General features: G+C 40.9%; 1 protein-coding gene across 5 annotated transcripts in view; it reads right to left on the bottom strand.

The window, feature by feature from the left end:
• GLI3 (GLI family zinc finger 3) overlaps positions 1–16,953 on the bottom strand; it is a 203,873-nt gene that overhangs the window by 23,347 nt on the left and 163,573 nt on the right. For all 5 annotated transcript variants that reach the window (XM_042834226.1, XM_042834227.1, XM_042834228.1 and 2 more), the window contains one exon: positions 16,684–16,824. In XM_042834226.1, the coding sequence (XP_042690160.1) occupies positions 16,684–16,824 (141 nt within the window). The remainder of the gene's footprint in view (positions 1–16,683; positions 16,825–16,953) is intronic.

The raw sequence follows: 16,953 nt of genomic DNA, 5'->3' as shown, positions 1-16,953 counted from the left end.
CTTCTTGGCTCATGAAGCATACAACTTCGGAAGCCAGAAGCCAGAAATGCCCAAAGAAAGAGAAAATTCAAGCTAGTAATAATTAAGAGATAATAGCATTTAGTGGAATTTGCTGCAAGTGCAGGAGGCATCTGATTCCAAATGCTATTTGATTTTATGGGCATGGAGAAGTCTTAATCTCTAAATGTGACACTGTATTAGACAGGAGTATGCTAATCCAGCAGGACTATTTTCTACTCACCATACTGTTTCAGCTGAAAACATAGGTCTGATTATTTTTCCTCATTTCATCTCTTTGCACTAACAACAGCAATAAAAGTTCTCAATCTGTAAGTTAATTTTTAAAAATATATATATATATTTTCGTTCTCTGTCCCTGTTTGTTCTCCTGCAGTAAATTCTATAGTTGTCTCTGTTGCCTATCAATAGGTTAAACATATCCAACTTGTGTGTTTAAATGCTAAAGACAGAGAAGTCCCCAAGGATACGTCAATCGTTGGCTCTTGTACAAAGAAAATACTGTATTTTGCTCAGAAGAGCTTTCTGTGGCAATTTAAACACAGTGAGACAGACACAATATCCTGGAGAGAGGAAAACCTGCCTTATTACATTCCTGACCCAAGAGAAAGGATTTGCCCTTAGGACATAAAGAGAATCAGCAGGGAGGGAAAAAAAAGAAAAGTTATCTAATCCTAAAAATAATGGCAGCAGTTCATAATACAGCATGACCTCCTTTTAATCTCTGATTTAGCAGTTATACAGTATGGATATGATATAATACCAGTAGAGCAAACACAGCTTGCTGGTCAGGCTGAGAACCAATTCCCTTAGACTGCAATCCACGTTTCCAGGTTTTAGACAGCTTTTTGGTAGGCTTCAGGGTATTTTGTGGAGGGAACAGAACTTATGGGATATTGTGAGGATTCCTTCTCAATAACATTACATCTTGTTCTTGTTTCTTTTAATATAGATATATTCACATATACAGTACAGTTAAGTCTGTTAGCAGCAACACGCAGCTCCATCAAGGGCAATGTTTTACAGCTCTCCCTTTATTTCCTGTGTAAGAGCATGTAGCTGTAAAGAAATGGGCAGAAACTACATTTTTATTTCCTAAAAGTGAAAATTTAATAAATGAGATTCTGCCAGAATAAAAAGACAAATGTTGTGGCCATTAATCATTTCACTTTTACAGCAGCAGAATGATGCCTTGATGACTCTCAGCTTTGCTTCTTTTCTGATGTTGCCTTCCATAACTGTCAAAAAATCAAGTGTCATCTCTTTCTTGAAAGTTGCATCCTTGTATTTGTAGCTGGGAGATTAATAGGTGAAAGTGCCATATAACAGGAAGCTTTCTTAATTCTTTTTTCCAAATGCATGGAAGTAATTTTACAAAATGTGCTGCTGAGACAACTGGGCCTTCTCACTTCCTCCAGCATCAATGTTCTGTCCTACATCAGCCTTAGTTGATGAAACAAGGTATTACAGCTACCGTATTTTGATGTTATAGAAACAAACAAACAAACAAACAATAAAACCTCCTCGTCCTGGTCCTCATTCTTTGACTTTCCCAAGGACATAGCTAATTGCATATGTGCTGGGGAGCTGCAGCAAAGAAGTGAATGAACTGAAAGTAAAAACCATGAAGCAGAAACTCAAGACAGCTGTTGTCAAGAAGGGATGCTATGGATATGTCTCTGTGCTCCAAAAGTATGCCCTGCTCTCCCACAATCTGCTGGTGATGGGGAGAAAGACATTAGGATGACCAAGTTCTTGGGGTATCCGCTGTGTAGATACTGGTAAACTCCTTCACCTTACACTAGCTTCAGCATCACTCTTGGTTCTTTTTGTACACATCTGGCTGCATGATTACAGGTCTGCCTGAGCACTCATGGATAAGCTGCAACACATGAGCAAAAGAAAAGCCTTTTGCTGCAGGGTCATCCCTTTTTTATAAGGCAGTCTGGAAGGAAGAACCCCATTATAAGTTTTACCTTCATCAGGAGTTCACATGTGCAGCAATCACTTGAAGAAAAACGACTTTAACTACTCGTTTTTGGCCCGCTTTACTTAATATTTGTTATGCTCTTCACGTTTAGGTCCTCAAATTACACCCACATTTTAGCGTCACCCGTTTTTTGAGTAAATTGGATTTATTTGGCACCTGCAATATAAACCATAAGATTTACAGTTCACTAAGAGAAAAGAAGAGGACGAAAGCATGCACCAGTGAAGGAGCATTCAAACGAGGCTCACTAAGACAGGGCTAGAAGAAAGGCCACTTGCTAAAGGATTTAAGACCACATGAAGAATCTGTAGTTGGCCTTCACAGTGCGATACTGACTGAAGATCATCTGCTCCCAAATCCTACCCCTAGCCCTGCAATGATGACCCTGCCAGCTCTCCTTTGTTCCTTTCTCCATCTTCTCTCTTCATCACACATGCACACAAGCTCTCCCCATAGGCGCTGTGATCTGGCTATAGATCCAAATGATGTGGAGTGAGAGGCAAGAACAATTCCTGCCTTCAGGAAAGCTCTATGGCATGACAGTAGGGAGGCATGATGCCTCCTCCTGCTGCAAACCTACAAAAGAGGAGTGCTCACTACATGGAGCTTCATTCTCCTCTCTCAGTCCAGTCAAAACAGTAGGGTACAAACAAGGACAGGTATTTTTCTACAGCTGGACAGGGAACAGGATAAAGAATGGCCTGAAACACAGTATCTGCCCTTCACGATGTCTGACAGTCACCTAGGAATGCTGAATAGAAAATAAGTCTGATACCTTCTAGGAGCGACTGAATATGGAAGGACAGAAAACTACCTGAGGCTCAAATTCAAGATTTTCTGGTTCATGATCTTCCATTTAGGGGTAAAAATTGATTTTGCGTGCAACTGCTACAGAATTTCCACAAAACTCAAGTTAAATCCATTGAAACTCCCTCACAGGCCTCACGGGTGATGTCCAACATGAGCCAGGGCTGACTATCTGCTTTGCAATTCTGAACCCACACACAGCTTTGCACAGTCTTTAACAAAAACATATCAGAAAAACAGGCCTTAAAATTAATTAAATGAATAAATAAATACTCAAGCACTTTGCACTGCAACAGGTGTTAGTGCAACTTAGGCTTAAAAGCAAATATATATATATGTGTGTGTGTGTTTCTTGCTTAGGAAGATTACAAGTGTATTCCTGCCAGCACCTCCTGAGATAGAAGTCAAGAAAAAGAGATGTTACATCAAGGTATTTCCTTGCATTTGCAAACAGTATGAGGTATGAAAATGTCACCTCGGTTTTGCAAAAGGTACATCAGCACACACAAGGCAGAAGAACTGAATCCTCTGGAACATTTCCCACATTGCTGCACAAGGCATAAATCTACAGTCTTCCTTTCTGCCACAGTAAGCCATCCAACTTCAACAGAAATCAGATCTGCTGTATATATTAAACCTGAAATTAACAATGCTCCAATTTGTTTGGCTTTGATAAATTCCAGCTATTGCTCCTAGGTGAGATGTGCAGATCTTGATCCTGTGAGGTGCTCTGCTCACGTGAGCTCTTATGGCAGTGCAGTTTGTTAAATTCCACTGGGTCCAACACACAGCTCTGCAGGAGCAGGGCTTTAGCAGCTGTTATACTTAAGATATTGAGCAGTGGGTTCTAACCATGCTCAAAGTAATAACATTTCCCTTTAAAACAAAGCACGTTCACCAGAATAAAAGAATAAAATGGGAAGAGATTTCTAACCGTTACACAGACCAGCCCAGCAAAGCCAACAAATAAATGCCTAAAGCAGAAAGAATGTAAGTAAAAACATACCAGCAAAATACCCCAACAACAGTAGTGCACAAAGTGAATATATAAAGCCAGAACTGTTTTATAGAAATTATACAGTTTACTGACAAAAATCTGTTAAAATTTATAATGCTTTTCAGTGCCCAGTTTTGGAAATAGATTGCAAGCAGGTTAGTACCAACAGGCTATTTGAGTTAAAATATAAACACACACTGCAGCAGCTTAATACCCTTTTGTATTACCATGGACAAACCATGGATTAATCCCATGAGCCAATCTATTAATCTCTGAAAGACTGCAGCAAGACAGAACAAGGAAAAGATAGAAAGTACAATTTTAATAAGATTTTGAAGACTTCCAAACTGCTGAACTGGTACAGAAGAACTGGCAAACTATTCAATCCCTTTAAAAAAAGAAAAAAAAGAGAAAGAAAAAAGACACTGCCTTCTTTTACTGAAAGCCATGTGCTTCTAATGGGGTGGAATAGCAAGTTAGCAAGGTAAACGTCAGACAATTAAATGAAGAAGTATCAAACAAATGGGCAGGAATACTGTACAGACTACGTAGCCAAGACCTTGTTAACAGTATGAACTTCCTTTAGATCAAGTTTGGATCAGGTTTTGTATTACCGTGCATTTTTTTCTGCTCTTGGTACTTGATTAGTGATTGCAGCACAGCTAACACTGGCCCACTTCAAATGAAAGATACTCCTCAGTAGGACTTAGCTGTGCTCATCTGAGTCCTGTGCTTACTACATGATCACATTCAAGTTACCCATACAATTATCAATGCAGAAAAACATTCCTGAATTGCAGGATTTCTTCAACAAATGCACTTAGTGTCTCCTTACACGTAATATATGAAAGCTGCAGGTTAGATTAGGAGACAATGCCTTATCCATGCTTTGCAATGAATTGCACAAGAAACCCTGAGAAAGCTGGGAATACAGTGATGTAAAAACACACAACACTTCTCACAGAAACTAGAAAGAAGAATGATGGCAGTGATAAGCATCATCAAAACCTTCACGAGGTTTCATCACAGAAGAGATGCTGGCAGAATTAATACATCAGCGGGTGACAGAAGCAATGACAACTGCAGAAGACAGTTTGGGCCCTCCCTTTCTGACATCTCTAAGGAACATTTCTAGCAAGCTTTATCATGTGCAACAGGTTTACTGTTTCTCTGAGACAGCTTTAGGCTTTTTCCACTGGACGTTCACTTCAAATTTATCTTTCACATCTCTGCTGGGTTTGGCCATCCTAGGTTAGCAAAGGTTAGTTATTATTGATGTTCCTGGGAACAGCAGCAGGAATAGCTTCTTCCATCTCTTGTGTCCTGGGATAACATTTCCTGTTCTCTTGTTATGTACCACAGACAATTGTGCCACAGCCAGACAACAGACGTATTTTGGGACAAATGGAATGAAAACCGTGAAAGACCTTCAAGTAGAACATGGGGCTTTCACCTAGTACACTTCAAAAAGTGCCAAAGCTGTCTTTCTGCCTTGCATTCCACACACTAACTTCAATTGACTTGCAGAGAACTGACAATTTGCTTCTGCTAACTAAAAATCAATCCTAAATAATCTGGTTCATTTCAGAAATGCGGCTCTTCTATAAATCACTGTGAATCCATTTTGAATGGGACTGACACGTGCTACAACTGGACCCAGGACCCTGCAGGAGACAACCAAAGGGCAGCCCCAACAACAAGCCTGCATCTTTGCCACATCCCCTTGTCAGAGGTGCAGCCTGGCGCCTTCAGAGTGTTGATATAAAACGCACTTCTTTGTTCACGCTGGTTTTTTTTTTACTAACAATAAGTGTCAGAATCCCCTTGGCAATTAATTTCCTGGCTGGTAATCCCCTGGCTCTGATCCACACAGAGAAAGTGGCTGAACTGCAGGGAGGTGTGCAGGGCACATGCTCTGGCTTTGCAAAACAAAGTGGTCTCTTCATTTAAGTGACAGTGAAACTCTGTGTTTACTCTGCACAGTGAAGGAAGCAGAGCTCACTGTTAAACACTCTCTTTTAACATGAGCATAATGTGGCAAACAGTCAAATACTGCAGGTAGGATGTTCTGGGTTATCTGTAACATACCATAGTAGAAATATTTTAGACACAAGGAAGGTATGCAAAAGCTACTTAATATATAGTGAGCACTGGTGACAGTTTGAAGGATAAAGCCTTATTCTATGAACATTAAGAAAAACTACACTAAAAAATATTACCACGTGCCCACAATGTTTTAAGCTACTATCTTCTCAGCACTTGTACAGAGATACAAAACTCTTCTAATAATTATGCTTAGTGCTGGTAGACACTGCCAGCAATCTGCAGGCCAGAGCTACAGGAATCCTCTGCCTCACAGCCAGGCAAGCCGGATTTGATCAGTTTTGACACATTTATTTTTAAGGTCTTTTGAGACAAAGTAACGGGGAAGCTGTGTGGCCATAATTCTTACAAACAGCCAAACTCTGTAAAAAGTCTTGACTAAGTTCCCATTAGTTTCAGACAAAGTCTCTCACTGGGGGGCAGAAGGTTGGTACCACGCTCACATGTGCTGGGAAGAGAAGGGTGAGATATTATCTTTTTAATTAATTCAGCCTAAAGTGACGCAGTCTTAAACAAAGCACTCTGATCCTGGATTCCTCAAATTAAGAAGCATCAGAGCTCAATAACTACAGGAAACCCATCTGACTTTCACACTCCGGAATATTTATGTTAGAAAAGCAAGAAAGAAAGCAAGAAAGAAAGCGTTCAGCCTTCCTGGATGCATACCCCTTCCACATCATCCTGACAAGGATCGTGGATAAAATCAGTGCCAAGAGAATAACAGAAGCAAAAATGGGCAGTGAGCAATTTGAGTACAGATATTTGTGGAGAAAATCCTGCTCTCATTGAAAATCCTCGGAAAAAGGATGCGAATTCAAGATGCGTTGCTGAGGAAAGGTTCTAACTAGAAGCCAAGGATGGGCTTAGCTATGCTGTGCTTCTCTCAGAAAATTTAGTGAGCTCCTACCTGCCGCTGTGCTGTTGCTGTTCTTTCTTTTAGTGCTTTCTTGACACATGTAGGAGAGGATAAAAGCCTAATGGGTGCGGGTGTCAGCACAATATAAATTACTGCAAGGAAAAACTTGATGCATGGCTTGGGATCTGAAAGAGGAATGTCCACCATTGTTTGTGATTATGGATCACATCACAATCTAATAGCAATTTTTATTTAATCAATAATTTCCATGCTGAACAGACAGCCCTGTTACAGAGAATCGACAAGCAGCTACTGATAGCGACAAGGCTTGTTATTAATCTTTACTCTGCCAACATATCAACCAAAGTACTGTAAAAAAAACACCACCAAGATGGATTTAGAAGTAGGTCTTTCTTCTTCTTTTTTTTCTTCCTTCTTTTCTTCCTTTTTTCCCCCTTTTCTTTCTTTCTCTCCTTCTTTCCTCTTCTCTTTCTTCCTTTCCCTTTCTTTTCTTTTTAGCTACATAGCTCCATTCCACTTCCCCCTTTCCAGGTATGTAACATTTCATACACTTTATATTCTAAGTTTATTTGAAAAACCCACGGCTTGAATTACACAAAAAGGCAATTCATATTAAGCAATTTCACAAATCAGTGGGACCTAGCCCAGTGCTCAGTGTTAGCCATTATAGGCTAATAAATCATACTTTCTCTTTGAGATGTCAATCGCCAAGTGCTTTGTAAAAATGTTGGCATCTGTAATTCAGCGAAGCCTTTTCATCTTGAAATAAGATGCTCCAGACTGATAACAAGAATAATCCTCTCTTGATCAAAAAAAAAAATCTGCATTTTACCAATTAAAGCTGCTGCCAGAAGCCAAATGGAGCAGCACTGAGACTCCACTGTAGTTTATCTCTGCTAAACACAAGGAGGGATACAGTTAGAGCTTTGTTTCATTTTCAGCTTGACTACTTTATCTCACAGAGAACTGTGGCATCTCAGCCCTGTGATACACACAAGAACGTATATGCAGACCTCATACCTACAGCGCAAACCACCAGAGGACCCACTCCTGACAAAACCACCACACATTTACTTCACAGATTAGCTACCCAATACCTTGAAAAATTCACACACACAAGTGTGACCACTGAAAAACACTGAATCTATTTAACCCGGACATAAGGCTTGTGAGGTCTTCTTTTTCTTTTTTTTTTCTGTTAAGAGTTTACATGAACAAAACACAATGCAAAGATCATTCCACACTGTAAAACCCTCAGAATTAAATGCAGAAGTGACACTTGAGCCCTAATGCAGCTCACCCAATCCTGCCTTCATTTGAACATGCCAGTCTGCCACTTCTGTCTGCCAGGAAGCCCTTCCATGTAAAGTAGCTGGGCTGAGCTCACAGATTTCGGATCCTCCAGGCATCAGATTTCTATGGACAAACCTTTCGGGTACAATACAGGCGTTTGAGAGGGAGAACACGGCACTCATGACAAAGATAGGAAGATGGCATGCCCTGTGGATGCCCTACTCTTTTTGAGAAGACAAAAGCAATGTAGAAACACATCGCGAAGAACAGAGGGCCTCAGAAAGTTCAAGTTCAGCGTTCCACTTGTTCAGCATTGTAAGACAGGCTACATAATTGCAAACTACTCAGTGAGCAGCAGCAAGAAAGGAAAAACCCACAAAGAAATGGCAACTCCGCCCAGGGGAACATGCTTTTCCTGGCCCTTGGAACAAGACTGAATGCTTTCTGGAATCAATGCATAAGCCCAACCTTCCTTACTGCTTTGAGGCAGCTGAAGCAGCAGGCATGGATTTCTATTGCCTCTCTTCTATGCAGTATCCCAACAAGAGTCAGAAGCTGAAGAGTCAACTCACTTTGCAGCTTTACTTGTGCCTATACCTTCACTCAGGCAGCACGGTCTCCCCTGGAAATTGGGTACTGGCTTTTAACCCTACAGTTCCCAATAAACTGCAAATCATCCATGAAGCATCACTAGCCTGGAGAAGCTCACTAGTTCCACTGCCAGGGAAAATAAAGCTAAGTAAATATGTACAGTCCACAAACCATCTGAAAAAGATTTTCTGACAAAAATTACATAGGGATACCCAAGACCTGCTTACTTTTATGCATGGCCCTTCTCATTTGAGTATCTACTTGTTCTGATTTCAATCTGAATTGCTAGAGTAACTTCTCTGGGCACAGGAGGAGCACTGATCAGTCTCTACTAGACAGCAAAAAGGAAGCACCATTAAATTTGCACGCAGAGTACAGCAATTCTTTTCAGGGACACCAATTCAGAGACAATGACTTTGGCAACTCACATGAGCAGCAGCCATAGCAGCAGCAGGCTAACCACAAGTTTTACTAACGCTGTGAAAGAAACACTAATTACAGAGGAATTAAAATAAAAAATGATTATATTTCTCTCTCTAAATCCCCTCTTAATACTTCACAGATTAGGGTGGATTTATTTTTTCGTAAACCTTTCTGTATCAAAAAAAAAAAAAAAAAAAATCCCCACTTTATTTTTTTTCATCTCCTCTGTGATTCATCGAAAGCCAGACAGACTCTAGGAAGGGGAACTGCTGATGCAGGAGTGCTTAAGAGGACCTGAGCCAAAGCACAGCTGGCCTTCGGGTCAAGCCCAGAGTGAATGAGATCTCTTCAGAAGGCAGCAGCGCTGGCTTTTAACACTGCTGGAAGGCAGAGGGCATTCTGGTGGCTGGTGTGGAGCAGGGATGTGCCGGCCCCAGGGGCTGCTGATGCTCCATGGAACACAGAGAGAACAGCGTGAGGTCGGTCTGTGGTTACTTAACCTTAAAACCCCTTTGATAGATGGTTAAAGACACGCTACAAGGGAACAAGAACGTGTTAGTTACCCATGTGGAAACCAAGAGAGAATGTGTATGCATTTAGGGGCAGAGATCGGCTTACTAGTGTTTGAATGGCAGGTAACAAACTGCTGGCCAAAAACGATGCTACCATTATGGTGTATTTTAAAGCTACAGGTTCAGCTGCCTCTATCCCAGCACCTTTGGCATCTTAATTACAACTTGGCCTTAAACGGCCAGCAAGGGAATTTTGAAATCTAACTCTAAACATTCACTCCAAACTTGCGGACAGGAGTCTCACAATTATATGCTTCTCTTCTACATTCTCTCCTCCTCCTTCCTCCTTCGCAGCTACAAAGATCAAATGCACTGAAGGGATACACGAGCTGAAGAAAAACTTTGAACAGCACTTGCTTGCCTCCAAAGTAGCTGCCCTCCTTTTCCACACTGCCCCAGCCTTCAGTCCAAGCCCTGGGCTTGTGTTACTTGAAGAATGACTCCTTTTGTGCACAGCACTGTTTCTCCAAATATGGGGTATGGTCCAGACCCCACGAAATGAAAAATAAAAAAAGATGACTACCAAATAAACTTTACTGTTGTACATAAAAGATTTCTTTTTTTTCAGGAAAAAAAAATTACTATAATGTATTTAATGTTCCTATCTATTCCTTACTCTTTTCAATTTAAAGGAGACATTTCTGAACCTTTCAGGGAAGTTGCTGCCATAATCGGTCGCAATGAGACTCTGAAGGGGCTGAAGAATCTCTGCTACTGCACCAGAACCAAAACTACAGTGGAAATGCAACAAAACCATTCTCTGCAGAATAAAATCAATAATAAATCCCTGCAGATCTTCACAGACACACGCCAGCTGGGGTGCTTAACTACATCCCCTTGAGATGGCAAAAGGCCTTGTTTCATAGGGCTGGTGGCTCACCTGTGCCACCGAGTCGCAAGCTCATCTTCAGCTCAGGGAGCTGGAGCAAAGCATGATTCCTGCCTTCATTTATGGCTCTGCCACTGCAAACCAGGTGAACTGCTCTCATCAAAAGTAGTAGCTTTTTCTTGTATTGCAGTTGGATCCCTTTTAATGCAGAAAAGTGAGGCTCTTACAGAGCTTTCCTGCCACTTCTTCTATGAGAGAGAGCTGAGGAAGAAGCCATAGATCAGAAAGGGAGAACTGGGAGGGGGGCTTTCGAAAGTCTACTGACTGCAGGTGTTCCTGTTTCTGGGTGTCCAAAGGCTTTTGGTCCTTCAGAGAGCAGAGTTCTCCTCAACTCCTGACCAGATCTGTTCTTCAGTTTTGTAATGCCATTGACCAAGGCACCCCAAATCACTGCAGGTGCTGCAGAATCTGAATTCAGGTAGCCTGTGGGCACAGCCTATGTTTTACAGAGGCCTCCACAGATCGCTGCCCAACTTCTGTTTGCCAAGGCTGAACCCACTCTTTTTTACAGAAACGGAGGGCAAAAACCTTCAGAAACTCAGCCTGGCTGGACCTGGAGGAGCATTATGGTGACTGCTCCAGGGTTTGCCAGCCGTGTGCTTCAGTCATCAGGGCTTGAAAACAGTCAAAAAGACTTCAGCAAATGGGATTGTGATCGTAAGCCATCGCTGTCAGTTTAGGGCTTTTTGATCTAATCTAATCAAATGTAACAACAATGAGAGAATTTTATTGTTGCACAATTAAGGAGAAAATGTTAACAACAAAAAAAACCCAGCTCTACAGTTCTTCAAGCATGCTTTTGAATTAAAAAAAAATAATTATCAACTCTACACAGCAAGGGGGATGAGAAATAGGCAGCACTGCGTTTTTCTGATTGCCATTGTATTAATATTTAACAATAACTTCAGTCATTTCCTTGAAGGATAATTTTCTTAAACAAACTTTTATCTTTAGAGTCTAACCCTTCTGCAATATTTTATTCTTAACCTGATTTCTGGGGGAAAAAAAAAGACAAACTGCAACAAAAAGCAGATTTATAAAAATATACAATATCTTATTAGCTCCTGGGTGCTCAAGTGCATTTATCGCATATTTAAAACAAACTTGAGCTCAGCTAAGCCCAATTATAATATCTTGCTGGGCAGAGAAATTAATTAAACAGCTGAATGATAAAGGCCCCAGCAGCAAACTGAGGCTTTAAAATAAATAAGATTTTTTTTTTTTTTCAAATATGAAGGGAAAGAAAGGAATCTTCAGCACACATGCTCAAACGGTAATGCCAGCAATCTTTTCAGGAGCACAAGGAGCTGTAAATAAGACTACCTGGCAGGAGTCCACAGAAGCAGCTCTAATGCTGCTCTCCGACTTTGTGATTTGCTAATGTGAAACACACGCACCCCTTTTGCACCAAGTTCAAATAACCCTGGGATCCCAGCTGTGAAGCTCAGCGACTGAACCAGAACAAGGGCAGAAGTTGTCAAGATTTAAGAGCTTTCAGCAAAACCCTTCAATTGCAGCCAGTACCCTATTCCATAGAAGGATATCAATTATAGATAGTGACTTGCTTTAGCAGGGCAGTCAGTACTGTCAGACACTAGATAGACAACCATGAAGAATCATGAATCTTTCTATTAACTGTAAGAGAGGTGGAAAAAAAAAAAGGATGGATGGGTGCTATAAATAAGGCAGAGAATGTGAACGGTTTAACACCTTGCCTTTTGGTGTATGTATCATGAAAATTTAACCATGCTGAATCCTAAGTGGCACATACCACTTGAAAACAAGAGCTGCTGCATCGAAATCATTACAGCGTCAAAGCCTTCTGGGTGGGTCAATAACGATTCTCTTATGTAGCTTTTTAGTTATTTATTCATAGAAACGCAGGTTCTGTTCATAAATTCAGTCAGAAAACATTGTCTCATGGGACCTAAATGTACTCTTGGTAGCACCCATATTTTATACTAGTAACAGCAGGAAGTCACTGCAGAAAGTAAAGCAGAAAAAACACTGCTGTATACTGATACCATTCTGCCCACGACCACAATTTCTGTTATAAAGCTGTACTACACATCCAGTCACAGACATGTTTGTACTTACTGTTTCACATATGCTATATTACACACCACTATCTATCCCAGACATTGCTAGGATCTGATTTACCTATTCTTGATTTCAGATTAAATCATAGCCCATCATTTCCAAAAGGGTAATAATGTTATTCTCACATGACAGAAAGACTGGAACACACACGAGCAACCCCATCTTTACCTCTTTCCAAATGGAAGTACACATGCTTGTGGATACACCCTGTACATTATGGGAGCAATGATACCTACAATGTGAGCTGCATTTTCTACAACATGCATTGCATACTGTAGAAAAGCTCTTCTGAGTTCCACTCCAGAAGCATTCTAGTGAGAGGGGAACTTATGGTCATGTACACAATTCTTCAACAAATAAAACATTAGCCTTCCATATTTTTCATAAACACTCCAGTTCTTCTAAAATTTCAATGCTTTGGGATGCAAAACTTGGGTTACAAGCCTGTTCTGTGCCAGTGGATGTTTTGAGTCTGATTCCTTGCTAACACATGTGGCTACAAACTGTAGCTTTATTCCCACTTCCAAAAGAGAGAGGGAGAATATTTATAATAAGACTTACAGTTAGCCCATGCAGATTCTGAAAATTCAGCCTTATCAGGATGTACAGGAATGCGTTACGGCTCTTTTTCTGGAGCTCTGTATTTTACAGATTTTCCTTTTGCCAGCCAGATTGCCAAAGCTCAAGAAACTGGCTTTGGAATGGAGAGCTACAGCTGAGCTGTACAGGTGAAAGGATGTTCTGTATGCTTCCAAGTCAAATGTACAAATTCTGAAACGGTGACAGGAAAGGGTTTCCTTGCAATCCTCTGAAAACGTCTACGTAGCTCACTCTGTCTCACTAGAAGTTCCCTTGCCATCCCGCTCACCCAGCAGGTGCACATACACAACACGACACAGTGTGCTCCTGCTTGTAGGTATCCACTCAACCTCTGTAGCTCTTAGCTCACACTGGTCACCTTCCTTGAATGTCAGGGAATACAGGGATGCTGGCATATGTTACCTGAACGAGCCTTGCCAGGACAATTTAAGCTACTATTGCCTTCACCTATGCCAGCTTCCCCTGCCTCGGTGTTTACTACCCTACAGCAGAACCAACACAAACAGAACTGTTACCCATGCTTTTGTTGTCCCGGGTGACAGACCAGAATCCCATTTCAAACAACACTTCAATCCTGGCTGGAGCATCTGATACTCTGTGAGCCTGCCAGCGGGTTGGGAAGCACCTGCAGAGCGGCAGCGCATGCAGCCAGCACAGGAAACTCCTGCAAGATTTGAAGGTTAATACCTATTATCCTGCAAAGCCCTTAACCTGCTGAGAAGCATAGCATGGTAGCTACATGCCCACACATATACAAGCTAGCTCGGGGACCCACAGGCAGTACTGAGGAGCCTCACAAACCTTTCACGTGGTTAATGCAATCCCATGCCCACACCAGGGCTGTTCCTTCTCTTGTGTCTCAGCAGCACGTAGCACCACGGTACTCTGGGCGTAAGGAGGGCTCCGGCTGTTACTGCAGTGTAAATATTGCTGAGAAAGGATGAACCCACACTACAGACACACAAGCTCTGTCACACACACCTGACACAGGTGTCCATGCACTCATCAGAGCTTAGCAACGACTGTGAAAAGTGTAGCCACTGCTATTTGTGTCTGCTTGGATTCACCCATGAATATTTGGGTGCAAGGCCACAGACCACAGCAATGGGAAGATATTCAAGGACACAGCTGTTCCATGGGAACATAAGGCTTTCTTCTGGAGTTGCACACCTAAAAGCCAGCTGAAGCCCTACTGAGATCTGGACTTCACTCCCCACGTTGCAATAGGCCCCAATCAGGAGACTGCGGCAATCAAGGGCAGACAAAATGTGAGGCAGATGGCGCAGAACCAGCCTTTCACACAGAAATAGATGACTCAAGGCCTTTTGCAATTCTGGACAGAAATAACTCACTCAAGTCCACACAGCAGGCCTCTGCCGGAGCAGCAGAAGAATCACAAAGCAGCACTGAGTCACGCTGACTCTTGCTGTGTGATTTGAGCTACTTGAATGTGATGGTTGCTGCAAGGATGATGGTTCTATTGTCTTCAGGGTTTCAAGTTGGGACTTGTACCTCATAATCTTCAATGCCATCATAACACATCCAAATCTTGAGCGCTGTCAAAAAGAACTCCTTGTATCACAGAAACATTTTTTATCTACCCGTTTTTACAGCTAGAGAAACCCATTTCAGATGTTGCCATCACTCAAAAATGTAAGAAATACACTTTTTTCAGAGAAGTCTTGCTGTTGACCTTTGTAAGACAGTTAGATTTGCATCAGAAATAACAACAAAAAAAGAACAATCTCACTGTCAGTTTAACTCACCTGAAACTGTATAAAACATTAGCTGTTAAATAACAGGCACAGTGGAATTCAATTAGATTTCACATATGCAACTTCAAAAAACCCTCCTCCTTTTTTTTTTTTTATTAACAAAGGCACTTTTATTCTGAATTTCTCTTTTATTCCATATATTTTGGTGTAAATTATTTATCATCATCACTCGGATCATTTTTGAATATTGAGAAAGGTTTTCCAGTCACCATAAAGCTTTAGACTCACAATTATGAGCAGATATAAGGGCTGCCTGTGCAGAGCCCCAGATGATGTCAATCAGTCTGACTGCATGGAACCAATTGCAAGACCGACACTTGATCTTTCAAACACATTCAACCTTTCATATGGAATCTCTTCCCAAAAAGATATTACGACATTGAAAGACTCTCTTCTCACATTTCATTTTGGCCTATTAAAATGTTAGAATATGTTTTGGGCAAAAAGTGTCTAAAAATTAATTTAAAAAGTCACATTCTTGCCATTATTTCAGTTTGTGACTTTCTTTCATTTACTGCTATTGTTACTGTCACTACTGCTATTATTACTTACCAATAATATAAAACAATTCTTGATGATTAATTTCCAGCACCACCAGTCTGTCACACTCCAGCAAGTCGAAGGCTGGCACTGATTTACTGAAGTCACCTCTGCACCATCAGCTTAACATTTTGCATAGTGTTTAGAAATCCATGGTGCTTGATTTTATTTGTTTACTTATTTATTTAACTTCAGGAGAAAAGAACATTTTTCAACAATCTATTTCAGCAGTATTGGCCATATTGTGCAACAGATTTTGCACAATATTCAGAAGAGTACTCAACATTTTTCTACAATAAATATGACTCCAACACACATGTAATTTGCTGAAAATAGCCCTCTCCAATATGTACTGGCAATTTCTTAGTTTTTTTTCAGCATATTTAGGTAAGTTTTATGAAATTGATGTGATGCCCTGCTAGCTAAGTGACTGGAAACATGGGGTATTGTACTTGGTGGGTTCCATTCTGTTTCACGGCTCATTTTTTAGGTTACAATACTAAAAAATACTAAAAACCATTCACTTTGGAAAATGGAGAGGAAGAAAAAAGATATAGCTAATATATAGCATAGCATAAATAGTACTAACAGTTTGCTTTTGCTAGAAGGACTGAGTAACTCTGCCACCATGTATTTATCTAAATAACCCATTCCAGCTTCCAAACAACAGTAAATTGATACCAAAAAAAAAAGGCCCTTCAAACCCCTAGGGAAGGGGGAAGGACTCCCCTCACCCATTTTTACTGTTACAATCCCTTTTGGGGAAAAAAATCAAACTTGGCTAAAGGTTAATAATAATTCATGTCCAGCTTACTATTACTCAATAACTATCAAAGTCTCTAACTCAAAATAGTGTTTGCTGGCTTACAGGATCAGAGCCATTACAATCTCTATTGAAGACTTTATTGAATTTTACACTAAGCTTTAGCTGACTGAACAGGTCAAGCACTGTGGCTCAGTTTTCTTTATTCTCAGAAACTCATAAACCCCATTCCAGTTTGCAGCGCTGTTAGCTAAGAAACTTGACTCAGCACAGGGTCAGAGAACCTGACCCTCGTGAAAAAGGTCACGCAGTTTTAAACCCAGTTCCTGAATACCATTAACTTACATGCACTAGCTGTTCCTGTGTGTCAAACTCCCGGGAACAGCCTTCCCAATGGCAGTTCGTCTCGTAGACCACTTCAGGCTCCTGTTTGCTTTCATCTTTGTCCCCTTCCTCCTTTACCAGGGTCATACCTTCTGGCTGTTCCTGGAGAGATGAAAAAAACAGAGGTGAAGAGAGAGGAAATTCTGAAACAGAGGAAAAGAAGTGAATTACTTCATCATTAAAGAAAGACAGAGTGAGGGAAACGGATTATTATAACCTCAGTTCAATCCG

The sequence above is a fragment of the Centrocercus urophasianus genome, unplaced genomic scaffold (assembly GCF_019232065.1).
Source record: "Centrocercus urophasianus isolate 14NV4802_14NV808 unplaced genomic scaffold, USGS_Curo_1.0 seq_44, whole genome shotgun sequence".
NCBI lineage: Eukaryota > Metazoa > Chordata > Aves > Galliformes > Phasianidae > Centrocercus > Centrocercus urophasianus.
This window is presented reverse-complemented; position numbering and strand designations above follow the sequence as displayed.